Genomic DNA, 21368 nt, shown 5'->3' with positions numbered 1-21368 from the left:
GCCACGCTGCAGCACACTCGACGTCCTCAGAAAGTCATCGCTGTATTCTTAATTATCTCGGTTTAATCGCCTCGCCTCTTCAGGGAGATGAAAGGTTATTAGAAAATGAGCCCACACGAGGAATCTGTTTAAAGAGCAGCAGAATACTGTGAGAGATTTTACAGCCGTCCTGACGTGAACGCTGTGTTTTCCTCTGGATGTGATTTCTTCATGTTTGAGTTTCTTCTTTTCCTGAACATCACATTTGTTTCATTCATTTTAATGCAGCTTCTTCCTCTCACATCTCTCATCATGAAGATTTGATTAAAGGAGCACAAACATAAAGACGCAGCAGGGACGTGAACATCAGACGAGTTCAAAAGGAGTTTGCTCTCCCAGAATGCACTTGTTGTTCTATGATTGAACTTTCTGTTTGAAATATTTAAGTACAGCTTTCACAGAGAAGCAAAATGTGATGTAGCTGTCTTTAAAGGATCAACAGAGCATGTTGTAAATGATAAAGGTATCTTACTATCTGATCATTAAGGAAACATGTTGAAGTGCTGGCTTCTCTGACAACAATGCAACTTTAGATTCTGGTCCTGAATGGCCCCCACACGGCCGTTTTGGACGCCCCTCGGTTTGTCAGAGATGAGAGCAGTTATCAGGTCAACAGGTGTTGCAGCGATGGAAGCGGGCAAGAGAAGTGGTTCAGATAGAAGTGATTGTACCCGACCTAAAAAGCCTCTGCATGTTTCTAATAAGCTCCACGAGCAGAAACGTGCTCAAACTAGGATCAATATTGGAGATGCTTTTGAAAAATGGAGAGAGGTTAGAACACAGAAAGGTTTACAGACCCATGCAGAGCTGGATAAACACTGAAGCTTCAGAGTCCACCACATGGTGACCTGAGTGAGCATGGACTCTAGAGAGGAGGGGGCGGAGTCAGTGTGTATAAAGTCATCTTAGACAGTACTTATAGTCGTATCCTCATCACTCCTCGTCCTCGTCTTCAGCCTGTTATGCTGAGCGATCACAAAGAAGCAGAAACGTGGCGTGAAGAGTCGACATTCTCTTCCTCGTTGGTATTCCTGTGTTGTGTTTCCGTCTCTCTCGTAGCAGCGTCCTCCTTTATTTGAGCTCTTTGAAGTTGTTCTGTTTGGAGAGTTTTTTGTTCTGATCAGGAGAGAGAGAGAATCTGAGCAGCTGGAGCAGAAACTGTTGTTCCACATTGATCCCCCCCCCCCTCTTTCCTGATATCTGTGTGTTGGTGTGACTGCAGGGTGAATCAGAGCTGTAGCTCCGCCCCCTCGTTGAAAACCCGGTCAAGGTGACGGAGAATCTAATTGACGCTCTGCCCGACCCCTCCGCCTTCCCTCCCGGGACGTTCCCTCTGCTCCACCGGCACCACATGTTTCCCCACACGCCCACCCCTCGGCTCATTAGCATTCGAGCGAGCAGCGGGCAAAGCGCCGCGGCTTCAGCTGACGCGTTAGTAATTAAATTAACGGTGTGTGTGTGTGTGTGTGTGTGTGTGTGTGTGTGTGTGTGTGTGTGTGTGTGTGTGTGTGTGTGTGTCTGCGCACAGATAACGTTAAAAGAATTTCACAGCAGCTTCAGAATCAAAGAAGAAGAAGAAGAGAGGTTTTCAAATGTCCCAACTCAAACATGAAGCATCTGTTCACTCTTCTTCTCTGGATAAAGACAGGAGAGTGTTCACAAAGATCGCACAAAAAGATCAAAACTAAATCTTAAAAAGTGTGTGCACATGTGCAGTCTGAGAGGATCTTTACCGTCTCCTGTCTATCACAGGGCTGACACATAAACTGTCCCAATTCTAGGTTAGCATCCTTCGGAGGTCTCAGCCCCTCTTAGACCTCTGAGGCTGAACTGAAATGAGACGGTCTGGTCTGCAGAGGATTTCCTGTTTGCATCACCAGCTGTTCCCGTCCTCACCGTGTCGTTAATGAACGCTGTCTCCTGCAGAGTTCAGTTACTGTCAGGACCATGAAGGATGCACCAAATGGACGTATAGGACACTTTAGAAGAACTCTTTGAAATGGGAGCGTCTTGAACCCCCTGCTGTGAAGCAATCAGTCTATAACAGCCTCCTTCAAAGAATGCAGCCTCTGAGATGACCCTCATAACGGTCCTGAAATGATCCAGAGAATGTGACAGGAGGGTGAACATCCTGATCGCTCTTTGTTGTTAAATGTGAAGCACAATGGATGAAATCTGACATTCAGGATTATAACTTCAGCCAAACTAAAAACCTTCAGAGCAGCTTAGAGCACAGCTTTAAATCCTGAATCACAGAGAGAGAGAGAAACAAACAGTGAAACACAGACTGTTCCCTCTGAGCGATCCTGAATATCAGAAATATGAACTAAAGGTCAAAGGTCGTCTCTTTTCTAATTGGTTGTTTTTCTTCCCACAGTGAGACTCGACAGCAGAGAGACGTCAGACTGCATGAAGAGGGCGAGTGACGGGACCCTGGTCCTCACCTAGACTCCCCCCCCCCCCCCCCCCCCCCCCTCCTCCTGCCTGGACATGGTGAGCCTCCTCTGCACACACACTCTGGAGATGATCCAGTGCTGCATGTTTAATCTGGATTTGGCAGATTCTTTTGTTTGTGTCACCTCCTGAAGTAATCCCTCGTAGAGCGTGCTGTCTGAGAGAATCTTTATTTGTGGGCGTGTTGGAGTTTCAGGCAGCAGGATAACAGGCCGTCTTGTTTCTGATGAGTTTCAGGCTGCGTTCACAACAACACAGACGGGTTCTCTGAAGGATTGAGGCTCTGGAAATGACAGAGTGAGAAAGCTGAATGTTTCCCAGTTTGATTTCAAGCTTCTGTCAGGACATGGATAAATCATATTCATCCTTACTCTAACTGTCATCCATGTAACGGCTAATGCTGTTTTATATCGCTGTGTGTACTCAGAAAACATCCAAACAATGTTAAAGCAACAATCTCTAACTTCCCCACCTTCAAGTAGACGTTTCAAATTCGACCTAATCGAACGATCACTTCCAACAGGGAGGATGGCGTCTCTCTCATGTCCCCGCTCGCCTGTTTTCAGCACTATGTAACTCTGTCAGCGGGTCGAGGTCGTCTGGTGAGAAGTGCGTACGTCTATACGGTGCTAGTTCACACAGCAGCCTTCAGCTACAAAGCAGCCAGTTAGCCCGTCTCTGTACTGTTTGATACAACAACTGAGAGAGAGAGTGAGCGAGATGCAGCGTGTACGTCTCTGCAGATATTATTCAGAACAGACTGAGATGTAACGTTAGCTTGTATCATTATCGTTGTCTCATGTTTAGCATCTTTAGCGTCTGCAGAAAGTCGACTAACCCGAGTTATTCTCAAGTTTGATTCAAATCAATAAATCCATCTGACACCAAAAAGATGTCTTCACTTGATCTTCAAGTTAGCGTCATAAGTTTGGAGCCTTACAAACCTTTCTCAACATGTCATAAATCACTCTCTTCAATGAAGACATTTGTAGTTACACTCAGAGACCTTTAGTGGGCGCCAAAGAGCACCAAACCAATAACCAACCCAGCATTAGCTGCATCTCTAGACCTGGAAATGTTCCCTTATGAAAGACGAGTCCGTTAGCTCCATCCCCCCAGTTCTTGTTGACAAATTTGATATCATAAGTCCCGCCTCTTCTTGATTTTGATTGGTTGTTAAGGGAGCAGTGACATAGATGGACAGAGACTCAGAGGTGTGAGTGCAACGACAAATAACATCTGACCCCTGAGAGCGTTTTAGTGGTCAAGATGCAGAGCGAGCGCTGCCAGCGTGATAAGACCGCTTCAGTGGACTGAAGCCCTGAAACGCGTCCCCTAGACTCTGTGAGTTCAGGATCCATAACACCCTAAAACCTGCACGTCAGTCCTCCAAGTGATTTCACAGAGAAAGGAAAACGTCTCAGGGATCATTTTCATATTTTTTGGTGTTATTAGATGTTGTGCGTCCTCGCTCCCTGCAGAGCGTTTCATTAAAGCGTCTCGTTGCAGCGCAGTCTGAACGCCCGTCTGTCTGCAGGTAACCGGGCCGGGATCCAGAATCAGTGTAGAGGCTGTAAAGAGTGTTAATCTTTCATGTAGATCTTGTTAATGTTTGTGTTTATGTCTGTGTGTTATGCACGTTGCACGGCCTCGCTCGCCCCCGGCGGTTCCTCTGCACACACACTCTGGAGATGATCCAGTGCTGCATGTTTAATCTGGATTTGGCAGATTCTTTTGTTTGTGTCACCTCCTGAAGTAATCCCTCGTAGAGCGTGCTGTCTGAGAGAATCTTTATTTGTGGGCGTGTTGGAGTTTCAGGCAGCAGGATAACAGGCCGTCTTGTTTCTGATGAGTTTCAGGCTGCGTTCACAACAACACAGACGGGTTCTCTGAAGGATTGAGGCTCTGGAAATGACAGAGTGAGAAAGCTGAATGTTTCCCAGTTTGATTTCAAGCTTCTGTCAGGACATGGATAAATCATATTCATCCTTACTCTAACTGTCATCCATGTAACGGCTAATGCTGTTTTATATCGCTGTGTGTACTCAGAAAACATCCAAACAATGTTAAAGCAACAATCTCTAACTTCCCCACCTTCAAGTAGACGTTTCAAATTCGACCTAATCGAACGATCACTTCCAACAGGGAGGATGGCGTCTCTCTCATGTCCCCGCTCGCCTGTTTTCAGCACTATGTAACTCTGTCAGCGGGTCGAGGTCGTCTGGTGAGAAGTGCGTACGTCTATACGGTGCTAGTTCACACAGCAGCCTTCAGCTACAAAGCAGCCAGTTAGCCCGTCTCTGTACTGTTTGATACAACAACTGAGAGAGAGAGTGAGCGAGATGCAGCGTGTACGTCTCTGCAGATATTATTCAGAACAGACTGAGATGTAACGTTAGCTTGTATCATTATCGTTGTCTCATGTTTAGCATCTTTAGCGTCTGCAGAAAGTCGACTAACCCGAGTTATTCTCAAGTTTGATTCAAATCAATAAATCCATCTGACACCAAAAAGATGTCTTCACTTGATCTTCAAGTTAGCGTCATAAGTTTGGAGCCTTACAAACCTTTCTCAACATGTCATAAATCACTCTCTTCAATGAAGACATTTGTAGTTACACTCAGAGACCTTTAGTGGGCGCCAAAGAGCACCAAACCAATAACCAACCCAGCATTAGCTGCATCTCTAGACCTGGAAATGTTCCCTTATGAAAGACGAGTCCGTTAGCTCCATCCCCCCAGTTCTTGTTGACAAATTTGATATCATAAGTCCCGCCTCTTCTTGATTTTGATTGGTTGTTAAGGGAGCAGTGACATAGATGGACAGAGACTCAGAGGTGTGAGTGCAACGACAAATAACATCTGACCCCTGAGAGCGTTTTAGTGGTCAAGATGCAGAGCGAGCGCTGCCAGCGTGATAAGACCGCTTCAGTGGACTGAAGCCCTGAAACGCGTCCCCTAGACTCTGTGAGTTCAGGATCCATAACACCCTAAAACCTGCACGTCAGTCCTCCAAGTGATTTCACAGAGAAAGGAAAACGTCTCAGGGATCATTTTCATATTTTTTGGTGTTATTAGATGTTGTGCGTCCTCGCTCCCTGCAGAGCGTTTCATTAAAGCGTCTCGTTGCAGCGCAGTCTGAACGCCCGTCTGTCTGCAGGTAACCGGGCCGGGATCCAGAATCAGTGTAGAGGCTGTAAAGAGTGTTAATCTTTCATGTAGATCTTGTTAATGTTTGTGTTTATGTCTGTGTGTTATGCACGTTGCACGGCCTCGCTCGCCCCCGGCGGTTCAGTGAGAGATTAGTTGGGTCGTGATGAATGACCCTCACAACTCCAGAGAGCCCCCGAGACTCACAGACATGAATTATTAAAACAGGATCATAAATAAGTCAGCGTAATGAGGGTGTGCTTACAGGCCGGGGGAGAGAGAGAGAGGGGGGAGAGAGAGTGAGAGGGGGGAGAGAGAGTGAGAGGGGGGAGAGAGAGTGAGAGGGGGGAGAGGGAGAGAGAGAGAGGGGGGAGAGAGAGTGAGAGAGGGATAGAGAGAGAGAGGGGGGAGAGAGAGAGAGAGGGGGGAGAGAGAGAGAGAGGGAGAGAGAGAGGGAGAGAGAGAGAGAGGGATAGAGAGAGAGAGGAGAGAGAGAGAGGGGGGGAGAGAGAGTGAGAGGGGGAGAGGGAGAGAGAGAGAGAGAGAGGGGTAGAGGGAGAGAGAGAGAGAAGGAGAGAGAGAGGATGAAGGGTGATGATTGAGAGAGAGAGAGAGAGAGAGAGAGAGCAGTTTGACCTTGGACTGAGATCTCTGCGTGTCGCTCGCCCTCAGGATGGATCCTCTCTTGTTAAACGAGCTCAGAGTTAATTCTGCTCCTCCTCCTCCTCAGAGCGACGGGTTTATGTTAATGTCATAAATGTTTTATGTTGAATAACGTCGGCTGTTTCTGGGCCACGCTGTGATTGGCAGCAGCACGGGGCGCTTCAGGTGTTCCTGTCACCGTGCAGACGTGTGACGAGCCCGTCTGACACCAAAAACAAGCTCGCTGTTTACAGCCCGATGCCGGAGAGGAAGTTAAAAAAAACACCAGGAGATGATTTAAAGCAGCGTCTGATTCTGTTGTTCGTCTGAATCCTGCAGAAAACTTACAAACTGATGAGTTCCTGTCTGAGAATCCAGAGCGAGTCGCTATGACGACGACTGATGATGATGATGATCCTTCTGTTAAAGGATGATCCTGCTGTTTATTTCAATATGTTTTGGGTCATAAGTTTTGTTCAGGTTTCAGGTTTGATTCCTGCAGAAGAACCTTTAGATCCATCAGTGAGGTGTTCTCCTGCTCTCTCTCTGATTCTCCTCTCTCTCTCTCTCTCTCTCTCTCTCTCTCTCTCTCTCTCTCTCTCTCTCTCTCTCCTCGTCTGAACCCAGAGGTCGTTCCGATCGTTCGCTAACGACGACCGCCACGTCATGGCCAAACACTCCAGCATCTACCCGAGCCCGGAGGAGCTGGAGGCTGTGCAGACGCTGGTGTCCACCGTGGAGGGAGCGCTCAAGAAGGTCTCTGATTGGCTGGACGGACTCAACAACAAACCCTCAGGGAAGGTTTCCACCAATCAGGAGGCGGGAGAGAAGATGGTGGAGAGAGACGCCGTGGAGACAAAGTATGTTTTTACACCGACGTGACTCAAACATTCATCTCCTCCTCCTTTAGTTCATGTTTTCTTTAGCTCCTGCGGCATCGCTCGCTGTAGATCACCTCAGCACTCGACCAGACATCGCTAGCCTCGTAAAAACTGCTCTGATGTCAATCTTCATCTGGTGGGTACGTGTGATGATCGGACGATTAAACCAGCTCAACAAACGCTCATAAATTCTCCCCGTTTGGCTCGTGGCCTAAACAGAGGATTCAAGTTAACACAGCATGTACTGAATACAGGGAGATCCAGTGGGGGAGGGGCAGATCTCTCTCATCTCTTTTATTTATTCATTTATTTTTATTATTATTATTTTTTTTTTTTTAATTAATATTATTATTATTTTTTTTTTTTTTTTTTTTTTTTATTTATTATTTATTATTAGTTTTTTATTATATTTTTTCATTTATTCATTTATTACTTTTCATTATTACTATTGGATTATTTGTTATTATATGCTTTGGCAATATATTTTACACATTTATGCCAATAAAGCTTTTTGAATTGAATTGAATTGAATTGAATAGAATTGAATTGAGAGACTAAATATCGTTTTGTTGAAGATTAAGGGCCGGATCACCTGCAAACAAATGAGCAAACTGATCTACTAACGGCGTGCACTGAGGATGGCGTCTTTCAAATGTGAAAGACAACACGCTCGAGTGCCCATCTTCCCTTGAGTGCGCTCCTCTCCTCGAGTGCATTTAGACTTGTGTGTTATTGGAGCGCTGTGTGTGTGTGTGTGTGTGTGTGTGTGTGTGTGTGTGTGTGTGTGTGTGTGTGTGTGTGTGTGTGTGTGTGTGTGTGTGTGTGTGTGAAAAGGGTTAACGAGACACTCTGACTCTCTCTCGTCTCTCCGTCCTCAGACCCGACGGCACGCCGCTGCTCTGCGGGGTCACTCGAGTCGGTCTGGTGTCCAAAGGTCTGCTGATCAGAGGAGACCTGGACCTGGAGCTGGTCCTGATGTGCCGAGAGAAACCCACAAAACTGCTGCTGTACACCATCAGCGCCAACCTGCCGCTGCAGATCCAGGTACACACACACACACACACACACCTGCAGATCCAGGTACACACACACACACACACACCTGCAGATCCAGGTACACACACACACACACACACACACACACACCTACAGATCCAGGTACACACACACACACACACACACACACACCTGTAGATCCAGGTACACACACACACACACACACACACCTGTAGATCCAGGTACACACACACACACACACACACCTGCAGATCCAGGTACACACACACACACACACACCTGCAGATCCAGGTACACACACACACACACACACACACACACACCTACAGATCCAGGTACACACACACACACACACACACACACCTGTAGATCCAGGTACACACACACACACACACACACACACACCTGTAGATCCAGGTACACACACACACACACACACACACACACCTGCAGATCCAGGTACACACACACACACACACACCTGCAGATCCAGGTACACACACACACACACCTGCAGATCCAGGTACACACACACACACACACACCTGCAGATCCAGGTACACACACACACACACACACACACACACACACACACACCTACAGATCCAGGTACACACACACACACACACACACACACACACCTGTAGATCCAGGTACACACACACACACACCTGTAGATCCAGGTACACACACACACACACACACACCTGCAGATCCAGGTACACACACACACACACACACCTGCAGATCCAGGTACACACACACACACACACACACACCTGCAGATCCAGGTACACACACACACACCTGCAGATCCAGGTACACACACACACACACACACACACCTGCAGATCCAGGTACACACACACACACACACACACCTGCAGATCCAGGTACACACACACACACACACACACACACACACACCTGCAGATCCAGGTACACACACACACACACACACACACCTGCAGATCCAGGTACACACACACACACACATACACACACACACACACACACACACACACACCTGCAGATCCAGGTACACACACACACACACACACACACACACCTGCAGATCCAGGTACACACACACACACACACACACACACACACACACACACACACCTGCAGATCCAGGTACACACACACACACACACACACACACACCTGCAGATCCAGGTACACACACACACACACACACACACACACCTGCAGATCCAGGTACACACACACACACACACACACACACACACACACACACACACACACACACACACACACACACACACACACACCTGCAGATCCAGGTACACACACACACACACACACACACACACACACACACCTGTAGATCCAGGTACACACACACACACACACACACCTGCAGATCCAGGTACACACACACACACACACACCTGCAGATCCAGGTACACACACACACACACACACACACACACACCTGCAGATCCAGGTACACACACACACACACACACCTGCAGATCCAGGTACACACACACACACACACACACACACACACACACCTACAGATCCAGGTACACACACACACACACACACACACACACCTGTAGATCCAGGTACACACACACACACACACACACACCTGTAGATCCAGGTACACACACACACACACACACACCTGCAGATCCAGGTACACACACACACACACACACCTGCAGATCCAGGTACACACACACACACACACACACACCTGCAGATCCAGGTACACACACACACACACACACCTGCAGATCCAGGTACACACACACACACACACACACCTGCAGATCCAGGTACACACACACACACACACACACCTGCAGATCCAGGTACACACACACACACACACACACACACACACCTGCAGATCCAGGTACACACACACACACACATACACACACACACACACACACACACACACACACACACACACACCTGCAGATCCAGGTACACACACACACACACACACCTGCAGATCCAGGTACACACACACACACACACACACACACACACACACACACCTGCAGATCCAGGTACACACACACACACACACACACACACCTGCAGATCCAGGTACACACACACACACACACACACACACACCTGCAGATCCAGGTACACACACACACACACACACACCTGCAGATCCAGGTACACACACACACACACACACACACACACACACCTACAGATCCAGGTACACACACACACACACACACACACACACCTGTAGATCCAGGTACACACACACACACACACACACACCTGTAGATCCAGGTACACACACACACACACACACACCTGCAGATCCAGGTACACACACACACACACACACCTGCAGATCCAGGTACACACACACACACACACACACCTGCAGATCCAGGTACACACACACACACACACACCTGCAGATCCAGGTACACACACACACACACACACACCTGCAGATCCAGGTACACACACACACACACACACACCTGCAGATCCAGGTACACACACACACACACACACACACACACACCTGCAGATCCAGGTACACACACACACACACACACACACCTGCAGATCCAGGTACACACACACACACACATACACACACACACACACACACACACACACACACACACCTGCAGATCCAGGTACACACACACACACACACACCTGCAGATCCAGGTACACACACACACACACACACACACACACACACACACACACACCTGCAGATCCAGGTACACACACACACACACACACACACACCTGCAGATCCAGGTACACACACACACACACACACACACACCTGCAGATCCAGGTACACACACACACACACACACACACACACACACACACACACACACACACACACACACACACACCTGCAGATCCAGGTACACACACACACACACACACACATACACACACACCTGCAGATCCAGGTACACACACACCTGCAAATATCCTCCAACGTACAGAACTAAAAATCTGTCATGGAGGAAGTGTTTTTATTTATTTATTATTTTTATTTGATTTATTTTTGGGCTTTTTGTGCCTTTAATGTAGAGATAGGACAGTAGACAGAGTCAGAAATCAGAGAGAGAGGGAGAGAGAGAGAGAGAGAGGGGAATGACATGCAGGAAAGGAGCCACAGGTGGGATTTGAACCTGGGCAGCCTCCATGCATGGGGTGCGCGCACTAACCACTGAGCCACCAGCGCCACAGAGGAAGTAGTTTTATTCTTAAAGGAAATGAAAGATTATTTTTGTTCAGATGATTTAAAGTCGATCTGATGTAAAGAGGAACTCTCCTTCATCAGCGCTGACTTGATGCTCCACAGGATCCTTTCTGGTTTTTAACTCGTTCTGAGCTCCAGAGAAATAAAAACTCTACTTAAAGATCTGCGTCCTTCACACACACACACACACACACACACACACACACACACACACACACACACACACACACACACACACACACGGGGAGCCTGGACGTGGCTTCCTGTGGCCTCGTCTCAGTTAATTATCTGTCAGAGCTTCTTCATCCTGAGAGGAAACCGTCTGAAGCTCTCATTTCCTCCACCAGCAGCAGAGATTGACAGGCGAGGGGGGGGCGGGGGGATGATGGATGGGGTCAGCGCTCACAGAGACGAGATGGAGAGAACGCACCATTAAGACAAAAAAACATCAATCTGCAGGAACAAGAAGATAATCTGACATGTTGAGAATAATCTGCAGTGACAACAGGAAGGAAACCTGCCAGAGGAGAGAGCGGTGATGTTGATCGCCCCATGTACTGAAGTCCTCGACTTCACCCCCCTCTCTCTCCTCCTTACAACATATCAATCAGTTCAGGTCACAAACCTCCTCTTGATTCATGTTCTGACCAAAGCACAGCTCAGATGTTTCATTTATTTAAAAGGTGGAGAAGGGGGAAAATAAGTCCTCTTTAATTCTTCATTTTTTAGTGATTTTGAACATTAAAGACGTCATGATGAGATCCTCTCCTGAACTTTTCCTCGGCAGCTCCTCGTTCTTTTTTAAACTTCAGAGTGATTAAGTTCTCCTTAACTAATGCTGCACCTCTTCCTTTCAGACGATGACGGAGGATAAATACGAGGTGCAGTCGAGCGCGCCCGAGGCCGCCATCCATGTCTGCAGCGCCCGAGACCCCCGACTCATTCTGAAGATCACGCTCTCCTCTTTGGCCATGCGGGAGGAGCACAGCAGCCCCTCAGAGGAAGGTATTTAAGTTAACCCCGCCCACTCTCACACAAACACCCCCCCCCCCCCCCCCCCCCCCCGCCGCCGCCGACCGCCTCCTGAGCCAGCTGATTGTGTGAACGCTTCTTCTGTTTTTATTTGACCTTTTCACACAACATGGAGGGCAAAGATGGAGGAGGATACGTTTAAAAGTAAATAATAAAAGAGCTGTGACACCTGAGCTCTAAATGTAGGCTTTACATACATAACAGAGAAATCAGAGAGGAGAAGAGAGGAAAGAGGAGAAGGGATGATATGGATCTGTGTCAGCGTGCAGGAGACAGCAGGGGGAGGAGGATCTCTGCAGGAGGGGAGTGTCAGGTTGGTCTGTGTCTCAGGTGTCTCTGCTCCTGACCACTGAGGAGTCAGCAACAAATCAGCTGTTTCTGGAATCAAAATGAGATCAGTTTAGTCCTAAAATAAATTCATTTTGAGAAATGAATCTCAGCTGAAAAGGACATTGTTGTTGAAGTGAAGTAATCCATCAAACCAATGAAAACATTTCATCACCTCAGAAATGAGAAAATCTCAAAACTGAGGAGAAAGTCTTCAGCCTGCCGGGTGTCTGTAAGTCGAGAGACGTCCTTTTGCCCTTCAGTTCACACTCTGTTTGTTTTCTTCTGTCACTGAGAAATAAATAAAAAAAGAATGTAAGTGTAGAGTGTCCATTAAAGAGAATCTCATTGTGGTGGATCCGTCCTCTCAGCGGGAAGTATCGAGTCGAGCCGTCACTGAAGGTGAAAAAATGGATTCTGCAGCTCTGCAGCACAGCTGGTGAACAAAGAGTCACAACAGCATGTTTCCTTCATGTCCGGCCGCCTGTCGGCTCAAACAAAGAGAGAATCATCCCGTGTGTTAGATCCTGTCAACAAACTGAGTCCCTGAAACTCTGCTGGAAACACACAAACAGGAGCACACAGGGTCTCCTACACTCACACACAGGGTCTCCTACACACACACACAGGGTCTCCTACACTCACACACAGGGTCTCCTACACTCACACATTGGGTCTCCTACACTCACACACAGGGTCTCCTACACTCACACATTGGGTCTCCTACACTCACACACAGGGTCTCCTAACAGACACACACAGGGTCTCCTAACAGACACACACAGGGTCTCCTACATTCACACACAGGGTCTCCTACACTCACACACAGGGTCTCCTACACTCACACACAGGGTCTCCTAACAGACACACACAGGGTCTCCTACATTCACACACAGGGTCTCCTACACTCACACACAGGGTCTCCTACACACACACACAGGGTCTCCTAACAGACACACACAGGGTCTCCTACATTCACACACAGGGTCTCCTACACTCACACACAGGGTCTCCTAACAGACACACACAGGGTCTCCTACACTCACACACAGGGTCTCCTAACAGACACACACAGGGTCTCCTAACAGACACACACAGGGTCTCCTACATTCACACACAGGGTCTCCTACATTCACACACAGGGTCTCCTACACTCACACACAGGGTCTCCTACATTCACACACAGGGTCTCCTACACTCACACACAGGGTCTCCTAACAGAAACACACAGGGTCTCCTACACTCACACACAGGGTCTCCTACACTCACACACAGGGTCTCCTACACTCACACATTGGGTCTCCTACACTCACACACAGGGTCTCCTACACTCACACACAGGGTCTCCTAACAGACACACACAGGGTCTCCTACACTCACACACAGGGTCTCCTACACACACACACAGGGTCTCCTACACTCACACACACAGGGTCTCCTACACTCACACACAGGGTCTCCTAACACACACACACAGGGTCTCCTAACAGACACACACAGGGTCTCCTACACTCACACACAGGGTCTCCTACACTCACACACAGGGTCTCCTAACACACACACACAGGGTCTCCTACACACACACACAGGGTCTCCTACACACACACACACACACAGGGTCTCCTAACAGACACACACAGGGTCTCCTACACTCACACACAGGGTCTCCTACACACACACACACACACAGGGTCTCCTAACAGACACACACAGGGTCTCCTACACTCACACACAGGGTCTCCTACACACACACACACACAGGTTCTCCTAACAGACACACACAGGGTCTCCTACACTCACACACAGGGTCTCCTACACTCACACACAGGGTCTCCTAACAGACACACACAGGGTCTCCTACACTCACACACAGGGTCTCCTACACACACACACAGGGTCTCCTACACTCACACACAGGGTCTCATACACTCACACACAGGGTCTCCTAACACACACACACACAGGGTCTCCTACACTCACACACAGGGTCTCCTAACAGACACACACAGGGTCTCCTACACTCACACACAGGGTCTCCTACACTCACACACAGGGTCTCCTAACAGACACACACAGGGTCTCCTAACAGACACACACAGGGTCTCCTACACTCACACACAGGGTCTCCTACACACACACACACAGGGTCTCCTACACTCACACACAGGGTCTCCTAACAGACACACACAGGGTCTCCTACACTCACACACAGGGTCTCCTACACACACACACACAGGGTCTCCTACACTCACACACAGGGTCTCCTACACACACACACAGGGTCTCCTACACTCACACACAGGGTCTCCTAACAGACACACACACACAGGGTCTCCTACACTCTCACACAGGGTCTCCTACACTCACACACAGGGTCTCCTACACACACATAGGGTCTCCTACACACACACACAGGGTCTCCTAACAGACACATACAGGGTCTCCTACACTCACACACAGGGTCTCCTAACAGACACACACAGGGTCTGCTACACACACACACAGGGTCTCCTAACAGACACACACAGGGTCTCCTACACACACACACAGGGTCTCCTAACAGACACACACAGGGTCTCCTACACACACACACAGGGTCTCCTACACTCACACACAGGGTCTCCTAACAGACACACACAGGGTCTCCTACACTCACACACAGGGTCTCCTACACACACACACACACACAGGGTCTCCTACACTCACACACAGGGTCTCCTAACAGACACACACAGGGTCTCCTACACTCTCACACACAGGGTCTCCTAACAGACACACACAGGGTCTCCTACACACACACACAGGGTCTCCTAACAGACACACACAGGGTCTCCTACACTCACACACAGGGTCTCCTAACGGACACACACAGGGTCTCCTACACTCACACACAGGGTCTCCTAACAGACACACACAGGGTCTCCTACACTCACACACAGGGTTTCCTAACAGACACACACAGGGTCTCCTACACTCACACACAGGGTCTCCTAACAGACACACACAGGGTCTCCTACACTCACACACAGGGTCTCCTACACTCACACACAGGGTCTCCTAACAGACACACACAGGGTCTCCTACACTCACACACAGGGTCTCCTACACACACACACACACACACACACAGGGTCTCCTAACAGACACACACAGGGTCTCCTACACTCACACACAGGGTCTCCTACACACACACACAGGGTCTCCTACACTCACACACAGGGTCTCCTAACACACACACACAGGGTCTCCTAACAGACACACACAGGGTCTCCTACACTCACACACAGGGTCTCCTAACAGACACACACAGGGTCTCCTACACTCACACACAGGGTTTCCTAACAGACACACACAGGGTCTCCTACACACACACACACACACACACAGGGTCTCCTACACTCACACACAGGGTCTCCTACACACACACACAGGGTCTCCTACACTCACACACAGGGTCTCCTACACTCACACACAGGGTCTCCTAACAGACACACACAGGGTCTCCTACACTCACACACAGGGTCTCCTACACACACAGGGTCTCCTACACTCACACACAGGGTCTCCTACACTCACACACAGGGTCTCCTAACACACACACACAGGGTCTCCTACACACACACACACACACACACACACACACAGGGTCTCCTAACAGACACACACAGGGTCTCCTACACTCACACACAGGGTCTCCTACACACACACACAGGGTCTCCTAACACACACACACAGGGTCTCCTAACAGACACACACAGGGTCTCCTACACTCACACACAGGGTCTCCTACACTCACACACAGGGTCTCCTAACATACACACACAGGGTCTCCTACACTCACACACAGGGTCTCCTACACACACACACAGGGTCTCCTACACTCACACACAGGGTCTCCTACACTCACACACAGGGTCTCCTACACTCACACACAGGGTCTCCTAACACACACACACAGGGTCTCCTAACAGACACACACAGGGTCTCCTACACTCACACACAGGGTCTCCTACACTCACACACAGGGTCTCCTAACAGACACACACAGGGTCTCCTACACTCACACACAGGGTCTCCTACACACACACACAGGGTCTCCTACACTCACACACAGGGTCTCTTACACTCACACACAGGGTCTCCTACACACACACACAGGGTCTCCTACACTCACACACAGGGTCTCCTAACACACACACACACACAGGGTCTCCTACACTCACACACAGGGTCTCCTAACAGACACACACAGGGTCTCCTACACTCACACACAGGGTCTCCTACACTCACACACAGGGTCTCCTAACAGACACACACAGGGTCTCCTACACACACACACAGGGTCTCCTAACAGACACACACAGGGTCTCCTACACTCACACACAGGGTCTCCTACACACACACACAGGGTCTCCTACAAACACACACACACACAGGGTCTCCTACACACACACACAGGGTCTCCTACACTCACACACAGGGTCTCCTAACAGACACACAGGGTCTCCTACACACACACATAGGGTCTCCTACACACACACACACAGGGTCTCCTAACAGACACACACAGGGTCTCCTACACTCACACACAGGGTCTCCTACACTCACACACAGGGTCTCCTACACTCACACACAGGGTCTCCTACACACACACACAGGGTCTCCTACACACACACACAGGGTCTCCTACACTCACACACAGGGTCTCCTACACACACACACAGGGTCTCCTACACTCACACACAGGGTCTCCTACACACACACACACACACAGGGTCTCCTACACTCACACACAGGGTCTCCTACACACACACACACACAGGGTCTCCTACACACACACACAGGGTCTCCTAACAGACACACACAGGGTCTCCTACACACACACACACACACACACACACAGGGTCTCCTACACTCACACACAGGGTCTCCTACACACACACACAGGGTCTCCTACACTCACACACAGGGTCTCCTAACAGACACACACAGGGTCTCCTACACACACACACAGGGTCTCCTACACTCACACACAGGGTCTCCTACACACACACACACAGGGTCTCCTACACTCACACACAGGGTCTCCTAACAGACACACACAGGGTCTCCTAACAGACACACACAGGGTCTCCTACACTCACACACAGGGTCTCCTACACACACACACAGGGTCTCCTAACAGACACACACAGGGTCTCCTACACTCACACACAGGGTCTCCTAACAGACACACACAGGGTCTCCTACACTCACACACAGGGTCTCCTACACACACACACAGGGTCTCCTACACTCACACACAGGGTCTCCTACACTCACACACAGGGTCTCCTACACACACACACAGGGTCTCCTACACTCACACACAGGGTCTCCTACACTCACACACAGGGTCTCCTAACAGACACACACAGGGTCTCCTACACTCACACACAGGGTCTCCTACACTCACACACAGGGTCTCCTACCAGACACACACAGGGTCTCCTAACAGACACACACAGGGTCTCCTAACAGACACACACAGGGTCTCCTAACAGACACAGTCTCTTCAGTGTTTCACATATTGACACAAAATGACTCCAGGCTCATGAAACCTCCGTCAGGTGTTCAGTGTTCATCAGCTCCGGGTTTGTAAGAATCTGGACGTCTCTGCATTCTTGTGAACTGCTAACATTTGACCTTTTAGAAATGTCACAAAACCAAACTAAGCTAGGTTAGCTAGGATCAGTACCAGGTCTCAGTCTGAAGACCTGTTATCTAGGATCAGGACCAGGTCCCAGTTTAAAGACCTGTTAGCTAGAATCAGTACCAGGTCTCAGTCTGATGACCTGTTAGCTAGGATCAGTACCAGGTCCCAGTTTAAAGACCTGTTAGCTAGGATCAGTACCAGGTCTCAGTCTGATGACCTGTTAGCTAGGATCAGTACCAGGTCTCAGTCTGAAGACCTGTTAACTAGGATCAGTACCAGGTCTCAGTCTGAAGACCTGTTATCTAGGATCAGGACCAGGTCCCAGTTTAAAGACCTGTTAGCTAGGATCAGTACCAGGTCTCAGTCTGATGACCTGTTAGCTAGGATCAGTACCAGGTCCCAGTTTAAAGACCTGTTAGCTAGGATCAGTACCAGGTCTCGGTCTGATGACCTGTTAACTAGGATCAGTACCAGGTCTCAGTCTGAAGACCTGTTAGCTAGGATCAGTACCAGGTCCCAGTTTGATGATCTGTTAGCTAGGATCAGTACCAGGTCCCAGTTTGATGATCTGTTAGCTAGGATCAGTACCAGGTCTCAGTCTGATGACCTGTTAACTAGGATCAGTAGCAGGTCTCAGTCTGATGACCTGTTAGCTAGGATCAGTACCAGGTCCCAGTCTGATGATCTGTTAGCTAGGATCAGTACCAGGTCTCAGTCTGAAGACCTGTTAGCTAGGATCAGTACCAGGTCCCAGTCTGATGACCTGTTAGCTAGGATCAGTACCAGGTCCCAGTCTGAAGACCTGTTAGCTAGGATCAGTACCAGGTCCCAGTCTGAAGACCTGTTAGGATCAGTACCAGGTCCCAGTCTGAAGACCTGTTAGGATCAGTACCAGGTCTCAGTCTGATGACCTGTTAGCTAGGATCAGTACCAGGTCCCAGTCTGAAGACCTGTTAGGATCAGTACCAGGTCTCAGTCTGATTTGTTTGATGTTTCTTTCAGGATCTGTCTCGTTCTTCTTTGTTATTTCTTGTTGTTCTTGTCGTTGGCCCCTCCTCCTCACTGATTGTTATTTCTTGTTGTTCTTGTCGTTGGCTCCTCCTCCTCACTGATTGTTATTTCTTGTTGTTCTTGTCGTTGGCTCCTCCTCCTCACTGATTGTTATTTCTTGTTGTTCTTGTCGTTGGCCCCTCCTCCTCACTGATTGTTATTTCTTGTTGTTCTTGTCGTTGGCCCCTCCTCCTCACTGATTGTTATTTCTTGTTGTTCTTGTCGTTGGCTCCTCCTCCTCACTGATTGTTATTTCTTGTTGTTCTTGTCGTTGGCCCCTCCCCCTCACTGATTGTTATTTCTTGTTGTTCTTGTCGTTGGCCCCTCCTCCTCACTGATTGTTATTTCTTGTTGTTCTTGTCGTTGGCCCCTCCCCCTCACTGATTGTTATTTCTTGTTGTTCTTGTCGTTGGCCCCTCCTCCTCACTGATTGTTATTTCTTGTTGTTCTTGTCGTTGGCCCCTCCTCCTCACTGATTGTTATTTCTTGTTGTTCTTGTCGTTGGCCCCTCCTCCTCACTGATTGTTATTTCTTGTTGTTCTTGTCGTTGGCCCCTCCTCCTCACTGATTGTTATTTCTTGTTGTTCTTGTCGTTGGCCCCTCCTCCTCACTGATTGTTATTTCTTGTTGTTCTTGTCGTTGGCCCCTCCTCCTCACTGATTGTTATTTCTTGTTGTTCTTGTCGTTGGCCCCTCCTCCTCACTGATTGTTATTTCTTGTTGTTCTTGTCGTTGGCCCCTCCTCCTCACTGATTGTTATTTCTTGTTGTTCTTGTCGTTGGCCCCTCCTCCTCACTGATTGTTATTTCTTGTTGTTCTTGTCGTTGGCCCCTCCTCCTCACTGATTGTTATTTCTTGTTGTTCTTGTCGTTGGCCCCTCCTCCTCACTGATTGTTATTTCTTGTTGTTCTTGTCGTTGGCCCCTCCTCCTCACTGATTGTTATTTCTTGTTGTTCTTGTCGTTGGCCCCTCCTCCTCACTGATTGTTATTTCTTGTTGTTCTTGTCGTTGGCCCCTCCTCCTCACTGATTGTTGGTTTTGTCAGGTCAGCTCGCTGTGTGGACCGACACTCCTCTGTGGCCTCTGCTGCTGACAAGGCACCGCCGCCCCCCCTCTCATCCTGCAGCAGGAAACCCCGGGTACAAGGGGACGAACAAATCAAACAAACCCACTTACCCTCTGACATGCTCCTCCCCCTCCCTCTGTTAACTAGACTTCTCTCTTAACATGAAATTCTGCTCCATGTCTGCTAAACACGGACTACATTACCCAGCAGCCACCTCGTCAATCTTTATTGGCTAACATAATTTCATGTTGGAAAAACAGTGTTCATTGAATAAATCTTTTGTCCTGGTCACGATTTAAAAATTCCCCGAAGCAGCTGATGTCAGAGAGAATTATATTGGGGGGGGGTCTAATCTATCTGTTCTGGACCCTGGACTGATGGATTCTTCATGTTCTGCTCTGAAACTGTTTCAACATTTCACCTGAAAACCAAGTGAAAAAGAAAATAGTTTAGATTCTGCTCCTGAATGCTCTGGATTTGATTGGACCAGAGAAGGTAGGTGCTTTTAAGACACGCCCCCACACGGCCGTTTTGGACGCCCCTCAGTTTGTCAGATATGAGAGCAGTTATCAGGTCAACAGGTGTTGCAGCGATGGAAGCGGGCAAGAGAAGTGGTTCAGATAGAAGTGATTGTACCCGACCTAAAAAGCCTCTGCATGTTTCTAATAAGCTCCACGAGCAGAAACGTGCTCAAACTAGGATCAATATTGGAGATGCTTTTGAAAAATGGAGAGAGGTTAGAACACAGAAAGGTTTACAGACCCATGCAG

The 21368-nt window shown here is 48.8% G+C and overlaps 1 protein-coding gene across 1 annotated transcript in view; it reads left to right on the top strand.

The window, feature by feature from the left end:
* The window catches only part of LOC132974810 (spermatid perinuclear RNA-binding protein-like), a 76083-nt gene that overhangs the window by 27106 nt on the left and 27609 nt on the right, over window positions 1-21368 (top strand). The window contains exons 2-5 of the mRNA XM_061039085.1: window positions 2417-2532; window positions 6912-7144; window positions 8044-8209; window positions 12287-12434. Of these exons, the coding sequence (XP_060895068.1) occupies window positions 2530-2532; window positions 6912-7144; window positions 8044-8209; window positions 12287-12434 (550 nt within the window). The 5' untranslated portion in view covers window positions 2417-2529. The remainder of the gene's footprint in view (window positions 1-2416; window positions 2533-6911; window positions 7145-8043; window positions 8210-12286; window positions 12435-21368) is intronic.

This window comes from Labrus mixtus, chromosome 5, assembly GCF_963584025.1.
Source record: "Labrus mixtus chromosome 5, fLabMix1.1, whole genome shotgun sequence".
NCBI classification, from domain to species: Eukaryota; Metazoa; Chordata; class Actinopteri; order Labriformes; family Labridae; genus Labrus; species Labrus mixtus.
The sequence above is the reverse complement of the archived record's forward strand: the minus strand, read 5'-3'. Positions and strand labels throughout refer to the sequence as shown.